Genomic DNA, 17,689 nt, shown 5'->3' with positions numbered 1-17,689 from the left:
TTCTTTCTATGTGCCATTATAACACATTTTCATCTCATCATTTAATTTCTGTTGTGCATATATTGTTGTATAGAAGATATTTTAAAGTGATTCATCAGGTCGAAAACAAAGTTTTATAATAATGGAATGTATGAAAAGTAACACGAAAAATGGCGCTAACTCGGTAACCTGTGGCCCAATTTTAACGAAACTAGTTTTATTCTGTTTCTATTCACATTTCATTACAAATATGGCACTCTTGTGCACTGTTTTTGCTGTATGTAATTACAGACAAGCACACACACACACAAACAAACAATCTCAGAGTTCTAGTAGTATATAGGTGGCACTCTTTACAAAAAAATGGGTCCGATGATTCCATTTCCATTATAGCCACTATATAAATACAATACTTTGCTAAATATTCTTAAAGTAATATGACACTCCTGATATAAAAATGGGTCCAATAAGGTTCCATTTCGATTATAGTGAATGTATCAACACACCACCTTTCTAGTTATTCTTAAAGGTTACAGAAATGATCATCTGATAAAACTGCTTTAACCAATAGACAACACTGATATAAGACTTTACATAAAAAAATGGGAAGTACAGGCTAAGTACAACATCAGTGCTAAACAACCAAAAGCTGATTTAGTTGTGTTTCAGAAAGTGCCATTATTAAATTATCAAAAGGGTAGAACTTATGAAATGACATTTCAGACTTAAGTATACTCGTTTGCTATAGGTAATTTACTCTTAATTAATACATAAATGCTTAAAAATACTTATTCTATTCATAAGAAACATCATGTTCAAATCCATCCAAGATGAATTTTTTATAGAGAACATTATTATTTAATATAATCTAAATAAAATTTTCTAATGTCAATCTTATAACAATTTTAATCAAACTCTATAATAATTAATGTGACCGGACATATAGATTTCAGCGGGACAGTCCCGTTTTTGAGCTGCCTGTACCACTGTCCCCAAGAAACATGTCCTGCTTTGGGAGATATGAACTTAAATGCTCCACATTATCGAAATTAATACTGGTAAGCACTACCGTACTATGAGTGAACATAAGATTTGTCCTGTCCTCGTATATCCTTCGTGTTCATATATTAATGTTCAAACACATAAATAATCATATACTTACTGAGGATGTAATAATATGAAATTAGCTTGTTTATAGTCTCATAACACACTGTTAGGCATTAGCCAGTGATTTTTATACTATGAAATCATTGAAGTGTTGTATCTTAGCATTCAGTAAAAAACAATATGAAATTAGTTTGCTTTATTTCGGAATATGTGCTGAAAGTCCAAAACATCTTTGACAATTTATTTTAAACTCTGTTATGTCTCAAATTTTTGCAGCTTAATCAGTCTATGTACAATTATTACTGTAACATTTCACTTACAGACACATTATTATTATATCAATATCTTAACCAAGATTTTGTATTTTTTTCAGGCAATTTTGTCAAATAATTCTCATGTTTAGGTTAATTATAACTGCAGAAAATGATTATATGGTATGTATTTTTCATAAATGTCATTCTTTTCTATGGCATTTTTTCAAATCATACTCCTGATTTATTAAAGAAATTATTTAATGAAAAGTATAATAATAAGACGGTATGCATTTTTTTTTATGAAACAAAGTTTTAATTTTTTTAATGCAACTAATTTTTTATTCATTAGTTAGGTGTCCTGCTTTGGACTCCAGAAAATTTGGTCACTTTAACAATAATTAACATGGCACTGCACAATATAAATGCAGCCCAGGGTTCAAAGCCTATTTCTCAAATAAATTCAGTATGAGGTTCCTTTGACACTGCTTTTAAGAAGTCTTACAAAATATTATTACACCTGAATTATATATTACATACATTACCTCAGTAATTTCTAGACAGTAATTATGCATTTTTGTTCTTTTGTGTCAAGTGGGTTTTACAGGAAGATCAAATATCACAAAAGTAAACTATAACATGAAAATTTACCATAGCCTGGGCAACTTCATCGGGATTATCATTTTCAATGTCAAATTCAAACTGAATGGCCTCATTTTCTTTATGTTTGTCTTTTCTCTTCTTTGGATCTAGAACTCTTAAACGTAATTCAACTTTCTGATCAGTGCTGGAAATGCTTTTCTCACGATTCACAAACTCAACTTTCACACCGAGATCCTCCTGGAAGAAATCCAACTGGAGCAGTTCCTTCACAGTAGGCCTGTTGGTACATGTTCACCAATAAATCAGTGTGATAACAGTTTATACTAGAAACAGTTTTCCAATGTTGTTGATCAGAACTTACAACTAGACATAACAGTTAATATCTATGCCCAAGCAAATTCTAATCTTTCTTCAGCATTGCTTTCATTACCTGTATTTGTAATGTTACTGCTAACATGATCTCTTAAAGATGAAAGAGAGAGATTTGAACATTTTCAGGGGGTCTAAACTTGCATAACGATTATGATTAAAAGTTTGTTTTTTAACCTCATATTATGAAAATCAAGAAAAATACAGATGAGTTAATTGCAACTCCACCTTCTCAGCAAGCCTCTAGATTTATTACTTTCAATTGTAATTAATCAACATGCACTCATATTAAAATAGTTTAAACTTTTAACAAAAAATGTGAGAAGTAGTTTCATCTTAAGAAACAAAAATTTTGTGTTAATATTGAAATAAACATCATGCACATAATGTGGAAACATGATAATGATGAAATTAAAACCTTGTATCTAATGTGGAAACAATTTAACATTGAAACAAACATCTTGTAGGTAATGTGGAAACATGAGAATGTTGAAACAAGCATCTTACACATATCATGACTCCTTAACAATGATGATCAAGACATGAATTACTTAGTTTTGAAATACTTTAACTGCTACATCATGATAAAAAAACAATTTAAGAACACCTTTTAATACCCTATAAATTTTAACAGTTTCATTCATACAAGTAAATCTTTACTTATACAAAATAGATCAAGAAGCAAATAGCAACAAAGCTAACTGTAATTTATTCTCTAATTGTAAATTTTCGCAAGAAAGAGACTGATCTATCATTTCAATTCACCAATTGTCACCAACTTAAACACCATACACAACTTATGGAGCACTATAAAATGACCATGTCAATGAATACTTTTAAGGGATAGGATTTTTCAAAACTAGTAGAAATATAGCTCAGTGACAAACAGTGAATTTCACAATAGATTGGGCTTCGCATTTCATTCTTGCTGAAGTTTATAATTCTAGTGACGAAAGAAGAAAAATTGTATTATCTTAATGAAAAGCTTGTCTACTGAATAGCTTAGAATTATAAATTAGTAGCATTAATTCTACATACCCATCAAAATAACTTTATAAATACAGCTTTACTGTAGTGAGTAAAAGATAACTAGCACCTTAAACATCAGTTTTATTATTATTTTCAAGTTTTAAAACCTGGGCTGAGAGAAGAAATTGTTTTTGTCATTACGTTGAAACAGTTATGCAAAACTAAACATAGGAAGATTTCAGGGTCATGGCCAGTAAACATCGGTAACAAAGACAAAACTTTAGAATTGAGAAATTATGTTCTTATGTTCATCCAATATCAGCAAAAGTGTTTGCACCAACCAAACGTAAAAAACAATATCATTTCTTCAAGAAATGTAGCTCCATATAAATATCTGAATAAATATCTTAATGATTTTATGACTGCAAATATGAAATTGATGTCTGGTAATGAAACATTTTATGCAGTTAATAATATAAAAACATACATAATAAGAATAACTTTCATCTTCAATAAATAATTACATACACAACGTTAGAAATAAGTTGTTTATCTACCCTTTTTTTTCACTTAAGTTTGTATTTTAATTGATTATCGGGAACTCTTGTCTTTTCTGTAAGTTAAAAACATGTTTCTATGGGTCTAGAAGTCTTGATCAAAGAAACGAGTTTTGATACAGGTGCGTGTAGTAGTGCATTTATGTGTACTGATCAAAGGTCTTAAGTATCTTTGTGATGTACAATGTTTACTCTCACAAAATACAACAGGAGTAACACAAGTGATTAAGGTAAAATTAACTAAAAGCTATTAAAATCTATAATACAAATAAACATTTTAAAATCTAATGTCTGATGGCTTTAGGTAAAGATGCTGTCTACAAACCTTTCTTCTTTTGAAAGTCGAGTACAACAATTAATAATACCTCGCAGCTCAGGATTTTCAACTTTACCAAAACTTTGAGGAGGAATACCCTATTCGTAAAAATACAAAATAATAATAAATTTCTATTGTCCACATTTAAAGTATATACTCAACCTTATATTTCTGAAAATTGTAACAAAAATACACAAATAAATAATTACTACACTGATCACCCTATTTTTTCCCAATTTATTCTTACAAACTGGTTTCAGTTTTATAATTTCTTGAATCTAACTGTGTGAGAGCTTTAGAAACCTAACAGACCATGTCACAATCATTCTCAGCCTTAAGAAGACTACTAAAGAACCATAATCATGAATAATGGTAACTACAGGATAAATAATGTCATTAACTAACAATCTCATTAAACACAACTAAATTAATTACTTACACTAGTAACCTTCTTATAAATTTGGGCAGGACCACTACATTCAGAATATGGATATTCAGAAGTGGCCATTTCCAGCATACACATTCCAAAGGCATACACATCTACTGATTCATCATAATGTTCTTCATACATTTCTGGTGCCATGAATTCTGGAGTACCTAAAGGGTCATAAAGATTATTCGACCAGTTGGGTATATTTTCCATGCAAGTTCACTATATTGATATTTTTATTTCTTATTTTTTTTGCTTATTTTTCTCTCATACCCATAAAAGTCTTCTTAAAGCTGCTTGACCAATCTGGGAAATAATTTGGGTTCAATTAATTTTCACACACTGCACAGAATTTGTTTAAAGTTTTATTAAAATACTCTTTTTCATATTAGTATCTCCTACATAATAATATTTAAGAAATATACTAAATTATCCACAAAAACAGAACACATTTCCTTCAAATTGCATATCTTACTATACTATAATGAATTTCAATTTAACACTTATAAAACATTCAAGTAGAATTGCACAGTACATATCTTACCTATCACACTTTTTGCATATGATCTATTTTTCAATGTAGCAAGTCCCAAGTCTCCAATTTTTACAGATCCTGTAGTCCCCGTAATAAAGATGTTATCACATTTTAAGTCACGATGGATGATAGGAGGAGAGCGAGAATGGAGGAAGTTCAATCCTTTTAGGATTTGTTTACACCAAGACTTCAGAACTTTCAAATTGATCTTCTTAAATCGACGCAAGTACCTAAAAATATAGATTTATAACTGATATATATACATGATTAGTGCTAATTAACATATCATACATGGAATACACACCCACAGAAATTACAACTATTTATAAGTAATAATTATATCTATCAAATAATACACAATATGCAGTTTTGCATCCCTTACCTATACTGACTGCATTACTGGCTTCCATTAAAAAACAGCAATGCAAGTAAACTACATAATTATTAGCTTTCTAAATAAGAACAATACAGTACAAATATTTAATTTTCTTTCCAAATGACATAAATCTTGTGTTCATGTTGCACTAAGACTTCCTTATTTGTTTTATCACTTCTTTGTTTATTTCAGATAAAAATTTGATTGTGTGTCTATTCAACTCAAAATAAAAAAATCGTGGCAGGGAATTAGTTTTTAAAGGAAAGATAAACTTTACTAAACTGGGGTATTCAGGGATATTGATATCCCCCTTTGCCATGCTTGTGAAAAACAAATGTTTTTGCTAAGTTCATATCTCGTATCTGCTAATTTAGCTGGTATGAGGACTTGAGAGATGGCTGGAAGTCCAGGAGGAAGAGAGAAGACCAAGGCTGACGACTACGTTGATGAGAAGAAATAAGGGGACAACACTCAACAAAGCATATCCCTATAAAAGGGGTCACGTAGTGGCTGGGATAAAAAAATCCTAGAGTTCTAAGGAATTTGTGTGTATTAGGTGCACACACGCACAAGTTAACAAGCCCTGTTCAAACCTTAATTATAGAGTTGTGAAACTATTTCTAATTTGGATATTATTTGTTCCATTTTTGCCTGCTAAAGTTGTTTGTGACACTTACTGTTCAATTACCTTACTTCATTAATGTTAAAAATATAGCATATCAAGTATGCACCTGTTTTCTACCATCATGACCAGGAAATACAAGGGTAGTAGGTTAATTTTTAAGTACTGACTAAAAACGTGATTAAAAAGAAATCCCAATTATTAAAGATTATTCATCATTGGGTAACTACAGGTATGTTTAAATAGCCTGCTAGAATACAGTCTGGATGTTCTTTTCCCAGTAGATGAATCAAATGAACTAGAATAAGAAGTTCTTGAAAAACATATTCTGCATTACATCAAAATATTTTAAGTACAAGCTGAATTGGTACACTTTCTCTGCCATCTTGATGATGTCACTTTTCTCATTACACCACCTCTTCATCAAGAAGAGCTCTAAGAAGTCCAAGACACTGTTCTGTATCATTTTATTGCTGAGCAGAAAGTTCCTCATGTTCATGACAACGAATCCGCATATACTTAAATTTCAAACAGACAATGAGGATTACAACTTTTATTCAAAACAGTTTGGGTATGGTACAAGATATTTTCATAATTCTCAATCAAGAACATCAATCCTATTCCTAAATGAAGATAGCAAAAACAGCAAGCATCATTTACAAATATTCCTTCAAATTTTTCTTTGTAATGGGTAGATTACAAACTACTCCGAGTGCTACTTTTCTATCCAGCACTTTTTTTTGAGAGGCTGTTGAAATCTCTATTCCTGGCCTTTTGAACATGATATTGCTCAAATTGTAGGCTTCTGCCTTCCACACAAAACTATTACCAACTGATTACCATAAGCAGACTATTGTTTCCGATGCGTAGTACCTGATAGATTGCTGCATGGTCACGCATGCACACAGTTTAAAGGGAACATTTTTTATTTGTTCAGGACAGTATTTAGTGATCTTTGCAATATGATTCATGCTGAAATGAATTTTATTTGTATTTAATCTTGTAACATTGAAAGAGAGAGAAAGAAAGGAATTAATGCAAGATTGCCAGAAAAGCAGTTTAGGTCCGCAACATTATGGTTTTGATATACCCTGTATCATGTCCAAACTTTTCTGAATAAAACTTACAATTCTCAATGTCTCTTAGGTGAAACTGTTATCCTAGCACAAGTAGTTTTAAGATGTAATCATTATATATATATATTTATTGGATTTTCTTTATAAACACCACAAACATGATATAGTTCACCACTTGTCTAAAAATTCAAATAACTTTTGAATCTTAATAACCTGTTCAATTGATGTTTAAAACAAACCTGATGAAAAAACTAAGTATTTAGTACTATAAATCTAATTATGTTAATTCTCTAACATAAACATTTATTCAAACACTTCTAGCACTTGTAATTCCAAAATTAAAATAAAATATAACAAGAAAATCTCACGTTTTCAAAGTTCCCGATGTCATTAGCTCAGTAATTAATACCAAATATTTCTTCTTAGGCAAGTTCACTTCCCAGTAGTCATAAAAACGAACAATATTAGGATGTTGTAGTCCCTTTAACATTTCAGCTTCTTCTCGAAACCTCTGTCTTTCACTCTTGTTCAATCTTTCTTGCTGCAAGACAACACCAATGAAAATTTTATGCAACACAGAACAAAATAAAAGTTCACAGGTAATCAAGTCCAACTTTTATATTCCAAACTTTTGTGCATTAGTTTATACAGAAAACATTATCTACAAGATATGGGAACACAACAAGTAAAATTTTTCATAGAACAAGGCCTATAACATTTTAATGTTAATAACTAACACAAACAATTTTACTATGCCTTTTTTCAAGGGGTTATGTAATAACAGATCTTTAACTGGCCAGTAGATTTGTAAAAAATGACCTATGATAATGGTATGCTATTCTGAAACTGATGACATGACTCCCAACTTAAAGAGGTCAAGATGTCACAACCACACTCACACAGTTATGCTAAAAACTAAATCTGTGAAAATTGGTATAATAAATTGTCAAGGAATACTTACACCAAAAAAAGCAACAAATCATTTCAAACAACCACAAAAAATAATTCAGATTTACTCAGTTACTGTTCTAGTATATTTTCTTTTGAGTGAAATATGTAATCAATAAAAATGTTCTTCTGAAAGACTATCTGAAAGGGTTAGATGGATGACTGAAGTAAATCTTACTAATTTTAGACATTACACATTGCTTTGAGAAACTTTTACCTCTTGCAATTTCATACATTAAACATTATGGTTTAAATGTTGAATGGTATTTAAAAACCAAGGGAGGAATGTAGTTGTTATCATTTACTTAATTCATTATTAAAAAGTGAAGTTTTATTGTGTAGGACTTTTTGAAATTTTACATTCATGACAACACGTTTGCATTTTGTGATATTTGCCGTAGTTAATCAGTAATTTATATTTATGAGGCTTAGAACTGAAATCAGTGTAATTTGTTGTGAGTTTTTTAAGGAATGTTAAAAATAGCATATAAATAGATTTAGAAAAGGTTTTTTGCCTTTTGCTTTGGCCTCTATAATTTTCTTAAACAATAGCAAGGGTGGTGTTTAAGGAAGGAGGCTTCAGGGGACTATAGCCACCCCAACCAACATGTCTAACACATTGGTGATCTAAACTTCTTAGCAGAAAATCCCCTTTCCACCTGAAAAAGGCTGGTGTTTGACCTAAACAACATAAAAAAAATAGTTTCACTTGAATATTTTTTCAATCAAGGAGAGCCTTAGATTTCATTTTAGATCATGTTAACACCATCAAGTTTCCAGACACCGAGAGGTCCCTGAACCCCTCACATATTGTTTCTCATCATGGGTGAAGCTACTTTACAGGTGCAAACCAGCTCATGGAGTCACTCTGTGACCAAGATGTCAAGTATATGCAGCTCTTTCTAAAACCAGATAAATCTTCTGTCTAATAAGTGACTAAAACCCACTTAGAAGATTTTGATTCTTTATACATGTTTCTCCCACAGTCCCAAAATATACATATCTATAATAATGAGGTGGAAATAACTTTACTGGCAAGTTAATAATTAACGATATATTTCAACTAAAGTAATAACCTTGTTCAAGATATCACAACTTTTGTCTGATTCTAAGCATCCCACCATTTTTATAATATCTTTCCAAAATATAAACTTCTGATTTTTTTACTTTATCAGGCAGGCAGTAGCACTGTGTGTTTTGGGATGGCTTGAATCGTTCATTGAAATGGTATATTAAATATCTCCTCAATAGGTTATTAGAACTTTACTATATAGTTTCCTTTTAAAACAATATCTATATAATGACTGAGTCACAAGTTATGGGAATGTCTATAAATATTGTAGCCAAAAGTTTGAATTTCTTGTTATTCTTTCTTCTGCTTCTTTTTTTATTAGATGATAACTCAAAAGCAAAACAATGGTGTCAACCAAATTCAATGGGTTGACATAGTTTCAAATGAAATTTACAAGTATTATTAACTAGTAGTAATTAAAATAGAAATAACACAAGTCTAGTGTAAACAATGTTATCATTACCCCTTGAATTTTGCTTCATTACAGTATTTTGTTGTTCCTTTAAAAATTGAAAATGCTTAAGAACAGGGTGAAGCAGGAATTACCAGCCAATAATAGTTAAACAATGAATATTACATTCTAATTGTATTTAGAACTTGGTTATAAGTATAACCTTCCTATGTCTACTAAAACACTTCATTAAAAACAAGCAAACAAGAAAAGTAAAACTTTTTCAAAAAACGAGGTAAATGTAAGGATGGGTAATATTAATCCTCAAAAACAATTTAAACAAGACAGTTGGAATGGCATTTGCATCATCCCTACATAATAGCACAGCAAGAATTAACATATAACAATAATATACACTACTATTCAATCACAATTGAGTTTAATTTATCCTATTTTTGTCTGTTAACATTTCGCTACACTGCGTGCCTGTATTATTATTATTATTATATGGGGATGATGCAAATACCCTCCCTACTATCTTGTTTTTGAAGGATTGGTATCAGCCAACCCTACACTTACTTCGTTTTTCTTTACTTATCTACAAATTACTACAAGAATCACGTATGTCCTTTTTTTTTACAAAATATTTCGAACGACAGAAAGATAATTGGCAAATCGCCCAATCAAAGATAGTGAAATGTAGAATATTTTCCAGATAGGTGTGGCTAATTTTAAAAAAATTCTTAATGATAGTGACGAAATTCACTGTCTGAGATGATATCGATCTGGTGCCACTGTAGACGGTGACGCTCAACACGCAATGCACTGCATGCTAGTGCCCTCTGTAAGTAAATCTTAATTTTAAACAAAAAAACTTTCTAATTGTGATTTTACAAATGGAATGATTATTTAGCAATGAATTAATTGTACTTAATTATACAAATTGTTCTCAAGGTTTCGTAATTTTGAAAATAACCTCCAACTTTGGTGTTTTAAACATAATTGTATTCACTTCCAATGCCTTTCACTTAAATTTCTATATTTGGTTATTATTAACTGCACAATCTTAGTACAATATTATTCTGGTACTAACGGCTTTCGAATCAAACAGAGGCCAAGCGAATGTAATTCCATCGAAAGTGAAGGAATAATTAGTCTTGACCACTACTATATTGTATCCTAGCCAGTCTGATGAGCCCTGGTATCAAGCGAAAGGCCTCGTCAACACCTGATACAGCAGATATAGTGTAGTTGACACATTAGTACAGTCTTCTTTAATTTCACTCGTAAGTTCCTATAATTACTATTCGAAGATTGACGACTTCTGGCCTAAAGAGAAGCGTAGTGAACGTGATTTGATTAAATATTAACCCAATAGGAACTGACAACTTTTTGGTCTACAAACAAGTAGAATGTAGAAACAAAAATACGAATGTGCTAAAACAAAATAACTTTAAAAATGCACAGATTATACGCTGTTACAACCAACACACATGCTCTGAATGGTTTTGTCTGAAATTTTTATAGCAACTCTTTTCCTATACTAAATGGCAGAGTATTTCCAGGATTTTTTTGTATCGTGAACTTCACCTTGACCCTAAAAATGAAGTCTTATACTCTATAATACAAATGATGATCATGCAAGTGAAAGAAATTTTAGAACCTGTTTAGCCACGCTCAAATACTCGTAAACAGATCGTGTTGGTTCTTATGGACGATGCGAAGGTCATTCCACGTGTTAAAAAAATATTATAGATGTAAGCTATTAACTAACATGACGCTGAACATGACAAAATATTGATTTACCTTTAAATACTATTCACATGCTCAGTCCAATTTCATAAATTATGACGCAAAACTTTGGCTGAAAATATTTCAATCACACTGTACACTACCTCAAATGTACTACACTGGAGAAATCAATATTACCACCACAGATCACAAAGTTACAACTTCTTTATAAAACACTTCGCGTTATACGTGTAAATCAATGTTGTTGGGTTTTTTATTTTGTGAACAAATTCAACAAATTATTTTTTTTTCAAATAAACGAATAATAAAGACTTTTACGTCATGCTAAAATATGAAATTATGTGCACGTAACAACTTAAAAGAATAACCCATAATACCCGGGTATTTCACGTTATAAACCTTGCTTTAAATACTCAAAAATCAATGAGTTATGTTTCATCAGCAAAATGAGATCACTCTACAGTTTCAATTGAGTGTGAAGGCAACGTATAAACATTTAAAATAATTATTTTTTTCATTTAATTATGACGTTAGTACAACCTCTGAACACTATCAATATGGCTTTTAACACTTGCAATAGACTGTCTGAACAAAACTACAGCAGACATCACTCATCTTTTGGCTGCTGGTATCTATGAAGAACCAAAACAAACAGTGTCATCATCGCGTGACTTGCAAGATTTGGGTTAACCGAGCTTGTAAATTGTACGACTGATGCGTAGCACTTTGATAAGTCTCATATGAGGTTGTTCAAAAAGTCTTACTAAATAATTTATCGAGACTAGCTATACAATAGTAACTATGTTTTGTTCGTAATGATCTCGAAAGAGGTAGAAGCTCTTCTGCTTTAACTGTTATATATATATATATATATATTATTTTTTTTTTCCTGGGTGGTAATTAGACAGACTGTTGTTGAAGCACTGACAACAGAAGTTTGTTGATGTAACGAGTAGAGGCAAGTCGCGCTACTGATCACCTAATGGCTCTTATGAAACATTGACAACAGGTTTCTAATAAAATGAGGAAGAGCCGAATCACGTAATTGGGTTTAATCCCCATATTATTAAGAAGTAAAATAATCTGTTCGTATCACACAAATTTCAGGTAAAAACAAAATGATACGCGATCTAATAGAACCATTTTCAGACTGTAATTACGCACAAAAATAATAGCTACTGATGTGAATCGATAAGTGAATTATAATTTTAAAAACTGGTATGTTATATATATGCATGCATACATACATACATACATACATATATGGTTGATCACAGTTCATGTCAGACACACAAAACTATAAAACTAAAATTGCGATTAACCAGCAGATATACAGTCAGTATATCACTATATACGATGCTACTTTTCATATGCTGTTTCTCGCATGTTACACACATCGTCATAATTTCGAAACTACGACACAGCGAATCCCTGTTGTTGCTTTCTTCTGAAAATGTGTCTTAGCTGGAACCTTATGTTTAAGAAATGCTTACATGTGCACGTTTACATAAACTACTTTGCACATCTTTGAAACGCTCTTAAAAGTGACGTGCACAAGGAGGTGAGCTCAAGCCTCTGCTTTCCTGCCCTTATGCCCCGTTTTTCTCTGTCACAAAAATTGTCAACAACTACGAAAAGATACACGGAGTAATGTAAGGCAAGCGCTTCTTTTTTCTTGGGAGAGGAGGTGGGGGTAGATGAGACTGTGGGAATTGCGGGTTGCTTCAAGTAGACATAGGATAGAAAGCCTTGAGAAGCAACCATATCCTTTTTTATTTTTACTCAACTTGTCTTAAAACCTCTTTTAATATCTAAAACTAAACAATGAATTATTGCGTATTAGAGTATTACAGTTAATTTTTGTTTTACTGTAAAATTTTACAGGTCCCTGTGTTCTGTTAATTTTAAAGCTGATTTTTTTCACTAATAACTCGCGGCAAGCAAAGTGTGGAATCATAAAATTGTCCTTTCAATGTCCTCTGCACATTAGTGATTTTCTAGTCCCTTCTGTTTTAAATTATTCGTTCAAAGATACTTTCTTCCAAAAAGAAGGACTTTGATTGTGAGTCATTTGGTTTGCAATACATTGTAATTCTTGCTTTACGATCTGAAACACATACACGCATATTATTTATATATAGATGTAAACGAGTAGCAGGATACTTAGGATTGTATAGGCTTAACAGTCCAACCGCTTGTTATGTCTACGGCTGTAAGTTTAAAAATATTCTTCTTAGTGTAACACGATAGACTCTTGTACTGCTGAATCCACACGCGATCTTTCTCGGCGGTGTTTGTTTGCTATTAGAATTTCACGCAATACTATGCATGACTGTGCGTGTGGTACAGGATGGTACCACGTTTGCTAAATCTTCAGTCATGACGCAAAATTTGTTGACATTTCTATTTTCTTCAAGTTTGATTTCAACACAGAAATGAGACCAAGTTAACAACTTAAATTATCTTCGTTTTAGTTGGTCATTAAACGTAACTTCACTCGAGTAGCTCATAGTTTTTGTTTCTGTCAGCGAATCGGGTAATGTTGCAAGGGCGTAGCCACCCTGGTGCTGAAGCGAGAGGGATCTTGGGTTATGTGAGTGATGTGCGAGCTCTGAGCAGCCCTGCTTTGTTTGGTATATAATGAACATGTACTCCTTCATAATAGATAATTTGATTACAGATTTTTATTGTCAGACTTAGACTTGTATTTTGTTTTCAAAAATTACAGGGTTTTGTATTTCTTATTTCAACTATTAGTTTAGCTTTTCTTTCCATTCAGGGTGTTCACACCGAGTTGGTAAGACAATAACATTTGTTTTCTCTCTTCCATTTCCACAAACACAGTTTAAACTTACCTATTGTTTATCTTGTGATTGTGTTTTGATAATAAATATTTCAAATTATACATTTTTGTGTACCATCTTTCTTCGCCAGTCAGAGCAGTAAAGACCCAATTCTGATCAATGAAACCCACACCCATAAGAGAGACAGGAGGTGCCGTTAATGGATGGCATTCATCAACGGAAGCTGCTTTGCCATCAGTTGAAACAGCATACACTAGCTAGTGAAATTAGTAATCTGTAGGGCACTAAAAAGCCTCAACAAGACGGGAGATATTCAACCGAGGCAATCACAGATAAGGGAGAAACCTGGAATTATGCAAGGCCGATAGAAGAGCTACCTCCCGTAACTCCTCATTCTACAACCCTGTGGTCGGAAGCCAACAGTTGCCCAAGTGTAAAGGCCCAGCACTAGCCTACTCCACGATACCCCAACATACAGGACTGTGAGTCCATAGGGGAGAGGTTTATGCCAAAATCATGAGTTACTGTGGTGGAAGTGAAACATATCTCTTCCCCAAGATTTAAGGGTGCAGGAAAGGAGGACTTTGGCCAGTATTTGAGACTTTTCAGGTAGACCAATGTCTGGAACATACAAAGACGAACACAGGAACATGTGATGCAATGCCTGGTCTAGAGCTTTGATGGTACAGCCCTAATACCATCAAACATTCGAGATACAACAGATGTTAAAGAACAGAATAATACAGCCTTTACTGTTTGTGTGAGATTATCTCCAAAAGCAATTATCAGAAAGAAGTACAGCATTAGAGCTTGGCAATTAGTGGTATTTGCTAATCAATTGATGGACAGCCCTATTAATATAAAGTGTTCCCCCAAACCATAGTATGTACAAGCAAAACACTTATGGCTGGTGCTGCCAGCCCATTACCTTCCCTCTGTTCAACAGTTTAAATTTTTTGAAAGTAGCAGATAGCCTCAGTAGCTTTGCCATAACAAAGACACAACAATCAAGTTTAGTGTCAATATTTTGATTACTTAGTTGGAATAATCAAAAATAGTAATAATTGGAAATATTACTTTTATTTAGTCAATTATTCTCATCAAAATCAATTTAATTATAATTTTGATTAATTGTTTAGTTTACATGCAATTATTCAATGTAATTGCTGCTCATATGTAATACATTATATCAATAGATTAATTAAATCATCCAGCTTTAGATGGTATAAGTAGGCTCTGTGTTGAGTTTCATGGGTAAACACCATGATGCCTGGATGATAAAAGCACACCCAAAACTGGTTTTAGCAATGGAAATGGTTTGTACACATTCCAAGTCATACCATTCAGCATGTGTCTTTTAAAAGGCTAATGGAATTTATGCACTTAAGAATATGCAATGGAAGATATGCCTAGCATATCTAAATAATGTCTTAGTATTTGGCTGTGCTTTCAAGTCTGCTGCCATGAGCCTAACCACGTACTGCTGCAGATAAGAATTGCAGAATTAAAAGTTAAAACCAGGGAAGTGTGTGCTTACGTGCACATAAGAAAAATTTCTCTGTTACATAAAATGAAGAGATGGCGTCTATCTACTAAAACTCCAAAGATCACAGTGGTTTGAGATTGGTCTTAACCCATAATGTTACGACAAGTGTAATGTTATTTTACTCATTCCTACCTTGTTTCCTTACTTTTGGTGCTCCCATTCGTACTTCCTAATTTTTTTATTTAACAATTTTTTACACTTGACACAACTTTTTTTTATATTAAGTATTGAGAGTGACTGGGCTCTAGGCCTATCCTTTTCATAGCTTTTCTTACAGATATCTTTCGATACTCCTGGCTTTTCCTGATATCTTTGCTATAGTTTTTATTTTATCTAGCCAGGGTGGCAGACTTTTTTTTGGCTGGATTAATGGCTAAGTCTTGTTTTGCATATTCAGCATTACTGTTTCTAACCTTGTCTCTACTTTTTCAGTAATGCTCTCTTTGCTGGGACAAAGATTTTTCAAGATCATCAACACAAGATTTTCTACTTTTCTCTCATTATGCTTCCTTGAAAGGCACACTTTAAAAGTTGTACTGTTTCAAGTACAATCTTAGATGTCAACAAGTCACATTTAGTTTGAAAACAATACAAAGGTAAATTATACAACTCGTGCTTAAGCAATCATGCACTCACACGTGATATTTGGGAGGGGTGTTACTTGGCAACTCATGGAGCATACTTGTAATCACAGAATATGACTATTAGTGTAGCTCGTGAGTAGTGCTATAAAATGGTTATTGTTGTTACCAAAGTTATAAGTAAAACTAAGAAAAATGCTTTTAGCCAAGGTAGCATAATTCAATTATGTGCATTTTGATTTGAATAAGGTGAAGGTAGGAGAGAGTTATGCCTTTCCAACAAGGTTGGTCAGTCAGTCAGATTGACAGTTTTGTGAATTTTTTTTTACTCTACCAACTTTCTCAAGTGCTTTGGTGGCTTGTTACCCTGCGGTTGGTTTGTTTACTACTCAACAGTTTGTAAAGTGCATATAACGTTTTGTTTACATGCTGTTGCAGTGTGTTTGGGATTTTAATTTGTATTGCACATCTGGCCCATTCCTACTATAAGTACTACTGTATTTATGATAGACGTGGCACTTGACCAGGACCATAATTTAAACACTTAGCTCCTAAGATACAATTTTAAGGTAGAGAATATCTGTGACTAGGCATTACAGCTTTAACACACATTTTTGGTTAAGTTTTTCTAACCAATAAGTGTTTGAATTTGCATGTTCAATTCTGACGTATATTTTTCAGGTCAAATTCTTAAACTTTTTGGCTGTCTTTATTTTCAACTAGCCAGTTGTGAGCTGTTATTCCCTCCAGTACATTTCAAGAACCTACAAGATGCTTTAAGATATGGAAGGTAACTACGTTGAAAGTTTTCTATTTGGTGGCTTTTTAGATGTTGCAGAATATCCAGCCCTTCCAAACATTTCAGAATCTAGCCTTGCCCTTATCAGGGTGAAGTCTATAAATAAAGATGCATTACCTGAAGATGCCTTGGGCATGAAATCTATTGCCACAATGGGCTAGCCCTAAAAATCTCTGGAGCTAATAAAGTTGATCACCACCACAGTCCAGCCAGTCCAAAAACAAGGTAAAGTTGGAATGCCAGGAGAAATGCTTCAATTGCCTCATCAATGGATGCTTTGTTCATAAAATCCAATACTATCCAATGTGTTTATATCTCTAGCAGAGCCACTATATTAATTGACATGGCAGGACCTTCCTGAAATTTATTTCTATGAAGAGATATACAAAGAAGTAGGAAAGTCAATTGACCTCCACCACCACCTCAGGGGAAACTGTGGCCACAGCAACCACCCCAGCTATGAAAATAGTAGTGACAGCAGTTTAAATCAACATTAGGCAACTACTGAATTAGTTGAACCTCGCAGAACTGTATTTTGAAAGGTTAAAACTACACAATAAGCCCCTATCTAAAATTAAAGAGGGGTCAATGCTTCAGCAATTCATG

The 17,689-nt window shown here is 32.6% G+C and overlaps 1 protein-coding gene across 4 annotated transcripts in view; it reads right to left on the bottom strand.

Moving 5' to 3' along the window:
- The window catches only part of LOC106463081 (serine/threonine-protein kinase WNK1-like), a 110,824-nt gene that overhangs the window by 52,394 nt on the left and 40,741 nt on the right, over positions 1-17,689 (bottom strand). For all 4 annotated transcript variants that reach the window (XM_022390491.1, XM_022390493.1, XM_022390494.1 and 1 more), the window contains exons 3-7: positions 7,559-7,731; positions 5,126-5,346; positions 4,591-4,748; positions 4,161-4,249; positions 1,989-2,217 (exon numbers count right to left, since the gene is read on the bottom strand). In XM_022390491.1, the coding sequence (XP_022246199.1) occupies positions 1,989-2,217; positions 4,161-4,249; positions 4,591-4,748; positions 5,126-5,346; positions 7,559-7,731 (870 nt within the window). The remainder of the gene's footprint in view (positions 1-1,988; positions 2,218-4,160; positions 4,250-4,590; positions 4,749-5,125; positions 5,347-7,558; positions 7,732-17,689) is intronic.

Source organism: Limulus polyphemus, unplaced genomic scaffold, assembly GCF_000517525.1.
Source record: "Limulus polyphemus unplaced genomic scaffold, Limulus_polyphemus-2.1.2 Scaffold1320, whole genome shotgun sequence".
Classification (NCBI taxonomy): domain Eukaryota; kingdom Metazoa; phylum Arthropoda; class Merostomata; order Xiphosura; family Limulidae; genus Limulus; species Limulus polyphemus.
This window is presented reverse-complemented; position numbering and strand designations above follow the sequence as displayed.